Source organism: Suricata suricatta, chromosome 7 (genome assembly GCF_006229205.1).
Source record: "Suricata suricatta isolate VVHF042 chromosome 7, meerkat_22Aug2017_6uvM2_HiC, whole genome shotgun sequence".
Classification (NCBI taxonomy): Eukaryota; Metazoa; Chordata; class Mammalia; order Carnivora; family Herpestidae; genus Suricata; species Suricata suricatta.
In genome coordinates, this window is record NC_043706.1 from 56,726,593 (window position 1) to 56,733,679 (window position 7,087).

At 31.8% G+C, this 7,087-nt stretch overlaps 1 protein-coding gene across 1 annotated transcript in view; it reads right to left on the reverse strand.

Annotated features, from left to right (window-relative positions):
• Positions 1-7,087, reverse strand: part of EYS (eyes shut homolog) — a 1,499,666-nt gene that overhangs the window by 1,324,310 nt on the left and 168,269 nt on the right. The window contains exon 10 of the mRNA XM_029943180.1: positions 6,193-6,195. Coding sequence (XP_029799040.1) covers positions 6,193-6,195 — 3 coding nt within the window. The remainder of the gene's footprint in view (positions 1-6,192; positions 6,196-7,087) is intronic.

The window sequence follows — 7,087 nt, forward strand, 5'->3', positions numbered from 1 at the left end:
TCATACAGAAATTTTATTCCTAATTAATGAAAATACAGTGAAATAGTACCTTGAAAATCAGGCTAAATGTTCTCTCTTTTTTACATGGGTATACTCGTGGGTATTTGATGTTTTCTGGCTATATTTTAGGTAGAAGTAAACTGGGCTTACTGTTCTCTGCCACATCTTCTGACATGACATAGATTTTGTCAACCTTTCTTCCCCCTGTTTAAAGGCTTCACTAACATTAATGTACTCACTTGAAAGCAAAGTGTTACAAAAACAAATACATAAACAACATTCCTATAACTACTAAATATAATAGTAGTTTGAAAGGTATTATAGGTCCTTAGATATCTTTCCTAAAAATACAATATATGTGAAATTTTAAAACAAGAAATAGAAAATTGGATTTAATGTCTATGTCATTTTCTGATACATTTAATGGCTTAAATCTCTGAAATATAACTTTGCAATTATATTATTGCTATTATTACTATGACTAGTTTGCCCATTTTTAGTTTTCACAGGATTTAAATTAAAAATCATCATTTGCATATGTGTGAGATCAGCCCCAGGATTACCTTTAAGTTTTAAGCAAAATAACAAACGATAGAGAAGTCACATCATTTTCTGATGAATACAAAAAAAGCATTTCTTTCCTCTGTTGCATTTTTGGCTATTTTATAATACTTATTTATTTAGTCACCAGTTCTGAAGCTGGTGTAGATTAGAAATCTCTTAAGAAATACCCTGGCAGCAACAAATCTATGTTATCTTCTCTTCATAAAAATGATCATTCTGGAGATGTATTTTCCTTTTGCAGCACTTGGAGGCTTGTTTTATATATGTAGCAGCAGAATGAAATTTTCAGAGAAATTAGAAAAGTACAAAAATATTAAAAAAACTGTGTAATGCCTACCCATAGAAAAATTATTAAGTAATAGGAAATTCTGTAAACATACAAATCCAGAATATTACTGGCATATCAAGTTGAATTGTGAGTGCAGAAGTACTTCAGTTCCTGATGGAAAAAGAATGGAATTTAAGAACTATATAATTTAACCTATAACAGTATGTAGAAACCTCAGGAAGAAAAATTCCCCAACTATTGTTGGAAGGTAACATATCTTGTCTCGATATTCTAGATGATGATGTCACTGAGGGCCCTGCCTTATACTAATCATGGGTTGCCTGCGCTAACAAAGAAGGCAACTAGAGAAATAAAAGGAACTTCTGACCTAACCCAAATATTCTCCCCAGTCACTTCTTTACTAAGCCTGCTGAATATTATAAACACAGAAAATAGCAAGATTACAGACAGTAAATTAATTCTAATTGGAACAATGTTATTTCCATACGTATAACTGTATACAATAAAACATTTGCTTATTTCAATGCCGGCTTTTTATTTACTCTCATTCCGTTATTACTCAGTTGCTTAATAATTAAAATTATTATACAGCATGCATGTATCACACTTTGGAATTAACAGTCTGGCCCTCATATATTATCTCAATCTCTGCCAAATGTAAACATGTGCTGCTGTCACTTGTTATTCCTTGTTTATGGGTACCTTGCATGCACCTCATGAGGCTTTTAAAAACTCAGTTTTATATCATTTATCCTTCAAATATTATATTCTCTAAGTCCATAGGCAAAATTATTGACTACCCACTAAGTTAGATTCTTGATTGAATTAAAAATAGAATTTATACATCTTTTAAATTAAAAATTAGAAGCTAGAAACCCATGAAAATATACATATATCTTCAAGACAATATATGATGTCTTTATCAAACTACATTGTCTGTGTGCTTAAGATTCAATGAAATGAAAAAAAAATTCTGAATGGTATTATTCTTTCTTTGAAAGAACTAAAAATGTTTTGAAGAAAATTTTAAAAATCAAAATAAGTTATCAGTAGCATGCTGATTGTTATGCCCATATCGCAGTATCCCCCAAAACCAAGACCACCAGGGAGTCCGAGTCATGTATGCAAAAGCAAAGGGAGTTTATTCAGGCTTAAGCTCCGACTCTCAGACCTCACCAATGCAGCCCCCCAATCATCAGTTGAGCAGGGTTTTTATTACAGTTGGGGGAAGGGGTGGGGTGAAAGGTGGGGGGAGGGTCAGGGACTACAATATGAAAGGACGGCGCATCAGCAGAGGTTGGTGTGGTGTAGGGTGATTGGCTAATTTAAAACTAAACAGGCATACTAAAAAACGGCAGGACTATCAGGCACTCCCCTGCTGGACCATGATTGGCCCCGGCTAAGGGTGGTGTCTGGCCTAGCCTGAGCCAATCAGAGACCCCCAGGAAGGTGGTATTTCCCAGCATCTGAGGGGGCGGGGGAGTAGGTTTCCATTAACCTGAACCATCATAGGTGGGGGGTATTAGTCTTAACTTGTTGAGCAAGTCCCTTGTTTTTAAAGTTTCTGGAACTTCAGGTGGGGCCACAGATTCCAGTAAGTTTTAGTCATGACTGGGGAAACAGAAATTTGTGCCTCTAGTTTCTGAGGCTTATTTGAAGCCTGTCATTGCTTTAGTTTGGCTCTTCACTGATATTTATTTATGGCATGTAGCTTCACCTGAAAATTAAATTTTTGTGGCCCTTGGATTCTTGAATTTGATGCAATTAAAAATAGCTAACAAGGTTTTGTCGTTTTGTTTTCTGCTGTTATTATTTGGATAGCTTCTGGTTTGTTAGCTGGTTTATTGGTTTTTTTCTTTTAATTTCAAAGGAGAAATGCAAAAAACTTAAATTGAGTGAAGTCTAGAATAGCTAAAGGACTCTTATTTTCTAGTATTACCACCTTCTATGAACATACTAGATTTCTCTCAAGAAACTCAAGAATCATTCAATATTTCTCATATGTAATGTGGAAAAATTGACCATGGGAAGATGGAATATCAGCCCATAAGACAGGAAAACAGAAAAAGAAGTAGGTGCTTTATAAAGATTATTGTCTCTAGCTGAAACAGGAGCAAAAGCCATTTCTCCTTTAGCTACTTTGGCCCAGAGTGGGTGATATTCATGCTTACATTTTTACTGCCATTTGCTTTACAATATTCCACAGTTTAAAAATGAGCTCAGCATAAATGATAACTATATCAATACAACTATCTCTTGGGTAAGATGAATATATTGGATCATTTCCCTTAGGAAGTTAATTTGTACTACTTCTGATAAGAAGCTGCTCATCTTCTATATTACTGGATAGTTATTTTATAATACTTTAACATAAATGTTTGACCTTTAGAAATCTTGCTCTTTTGGAGAAAATCCCAGATGCACTTAAAATTAGAACCAATGTCGAATATTTTGTGTTGCCAGACCACTAATTAAATTCCTGCACACAACCTTTTTCTTCCTGAAATGCAACATTTAGTAAATTATTTTACAATTATGCAAACATTGTTTTGAATAGCTTTTGCATTTTAATGAATTTGGGGGAAACCACAATTCAGAACGAAATCCGAATCTGAAAGAAAAGGTGTTGTACTAAAGCTAAAAACCTGCCACCTAATTGTAATAAAAAACACCACTCTCAGTGAGATTGGAATTCCTTTGCTATTTTAAAAGTCTCATCTTTTCTGTTTTTGAAGAAGTTTAAATATAAACCCACAATGGACAGAATACGAATCTTCCAGATTGAAGAACTGTCCTTTTTCCCCACAACCTCTTCTTTAATATTACCTCTCAAATATATGTCTATGACTCCCGTCTGTTATTTGGTTAGATGAGCCTTCCATAAACTCAAAGCCTAAGGATCAATGAGGGCAGAAATATAATTCCCATAATAATTCCTTTGATTTCAGCAGTATTTCAACTAGACACTAATAGAGCAGTATATTTTTAATAAGACTAAATGTATATAAATTGCTTAATAAAAGGAAATTTTTGTAGCAGAATAATTACCTTAAAATATTTGAATTTATTAAGTTGTTAAACATTTTTATTTCACATCCATTTCCTGTTCTTCAGAATTTAATAAGTATACATAAGCCTCAAACTTGCATATGTGAGAATTTTGTAAGTAAAGACCTAGAGTGAATGGCTCAAGTTGTGGCATGGACTCTGTGAAACAGTTGGTGTCTCGGTTGTCTGAAACTTTTGCTGAACACAATTAAGTAGTTTACAAAAGAACTGATAAAAAGGAGTAAGAAATATTATACAAGCACTATCACATGCTAGATATATAGATGGCTGATACATACACAAATGTGTATATGTACCTATATATATAGATAGATAGATATAGATATAGATATACACAACTACCAAACATGCATATCTTTAAGCTACATCATTACCAAAACATTTAATTTGTAGTTACTGTCCCTTTTATCATTTAATTCATTTACTGACCTCTTACTATGAAATATCTTTTCAGTAAAAATATGAAATAAAAATATATTCAGACAAACAGAAAATGGAGTATTTATCACAGCCGAAATGCTTAAAGGATGTGCTAAATGGTGATTACCATACATATGGAAAAAGAAAGCTATTGGAAGCCTGGAGATAGAGGAAGGAAATAAAAACAATAAAAGAGAAAAATGTAGGTAAATCTAAATAAATATTGCCTGTATAAAATGATAATAACATCTATTTTAAGTATACACATAACACATTCAAAAATATGCATGTATCAGGAGGGATTAAATGTGCCAAAAGTATGTAAGGACTATGCATTCTCTGGAATGTAGTACTAATTTATATTAAACCATGTTAACTAGGGTCTCCTGGGTGGCTCAGTCCGTTAAGCATCTGACTCTTGATTTTGGCTCAGGTCATGATCTCATAGTTAGTGAGATTGAACCCTACATTGGGCTCTGTGCTAACATTGTGGAGCCTACTTGGGATTCTCTCTCTCATTCTCTCTCTCTGAATTTTCTCCACTCATACACACTCTTTCTCTTTCCCTCAAAATAAGTAAACACATTGAAAAATAAAATGTTAAACTAATTTAAAATGTTGTAATCTATAGGCTAGGCATCTAAAAGTAGTAAAAGTATACATAAATATCAACTTAATAGAGGGGGAAATAGAATGAGAAAATAATCTATCCAAAAGAATATAGGAAAGGAGAAAAAAATGTAATGTAGAAAAGTTGAAACAAATGGAAAAAAATAATGTAGGGATATCTTTACATCCAAGTAATTACATTATATATAAATGAACTAAAATGACAAAGGCAAAGGTAATATTAGAGAAAGAAGCATCTCTGAAATAAGTGTTAAAGAGGAAACTATTCTATAAAAACATGAGTTACAAGATAAACTGAAGATTTTGTAATACATGTTAAATAATATACCTCAAATTAAAAAGGCAAAATTTTACAAGAACTAGATGGAAATTATTAAAAAGCAATTGTCACAGGGCCTTAAGTTATTTATATTGCATGTATATATATGTGTGCATATTCACATATGTGTTTGCATGTATTTATATCTATGAAAACATAAGGAAATGAACTCAATTTTGCTACACATTAAAACCATATGGGGATCTGGTGTACAGGCTGAAACATTTTTTGTTCTATAACAAAACTTTCAAACATTTGACTATGTTACACGTGAGCTGGCACCTAAACATCTGTTGAGATTATTCTTATCCCCGATTTATATGTACACCATATAAAAATAAATATTATATTTAAAAATATTTACTTATTTTAAGGGAAGAGGTACATTTATTTATTTTATTTACTTATTTTCAGGGAGGAGAGGAGACAGAATCTTAGGCAGACTCTGCACCATCAGTAGAGAACCTGATGTGGAGCTCGAACTCCTGAACCATGAGATCATGACCTGAGCCAAGATTAAGTGTCAGATACTTACCAGACTACGCCACCCAGGCGCCCCAAGAAAACTAAATTTTAAAGAATATATGCAAATTATATTATTTCCAAATGTCCAAGCACTATTCTAAAAAAGTTATTATATTCTAAGCCAGTATGGGGAGATATGTCATATGAATCCAACATTCATTACTTTTGCCCTCAATGCACACACTGCTAACAAATTATAATAAATTATAACAAATTATAAAATCCCTGACAGTAGGGATTTTTCTTAGCAAATTTATTATTATTTATTTATAATGGGAAGAAATTATCATTTATTTATTAGTGATGCAGTGACACTAAAATAAAGAATAAATAAAGTTGCCAATTAACTTAGAAATCTTATCTTCAAATGCCAAACTGACTTATAGAAACAATACCACCACCACCACCACCCAACCTATCGAATTTCTAAAATACAAACAAAACAATGCCCAGAGTAAAACCTATAGCCCCAAAAGTTCATCATTAGATAGCAAAGAGAATAAATTAACTAAACATTAATTAAGAAATAAAAATTAAATAATAAAAAGAGCATAAACTTGTAAAATTTCCTAAAGTTAAAGAAAGGAATTCTATTGTTAATGTATAAAATATTAAATATACAGAAGAAAACTTGAGAAATTTAAGTTTATGAATAATGAGTTCCCTGAAAATAACAATTGCATTAAACTCTAGCTAATCAGGAAATACAAGAACAATACATATACATATTTTAAAAAACCAGACTAAAATTGAGAAGTTAACATTAAGTCAAATAAAATAATTATATGATAATAAAACTTAAAGCCATTATTATTCATAACTAAATCAAGTCATATAAATTAGTAACTGGAAAGTGTTGAGAAAGTTATAAGAATTTATGAGTGAAATTTATCCTGTTAATTACTAACAAATCCTAAGGAATTTTTACATCCTTTCAAACCATTTTAATTTAAATATTTCAGAGTATGGAGTAAGAATGAATATTTAACATGAGTCTTTGTATAAGGTAAGCATTAAACTGTAAGACTGAAAACAAAACTTCTAAAAACACACATAAGAGACAATATTATGTGCCTGCAGGTATATATGCAAACGTGTTGAAAAATTATAAGAGTAAATAAATGTTACTGTACTAAATGGCTATTAAGCAATATTATTACTTCACTTTCTATTTTTTAATGTTATTTATTTTGAGAGAGAATGTATGAACGGGAGAGCCAGAGAGCGAGAGAGCAAGAGAGAGAGCGCGAGCGCACCCCAAGTAGGCTTCA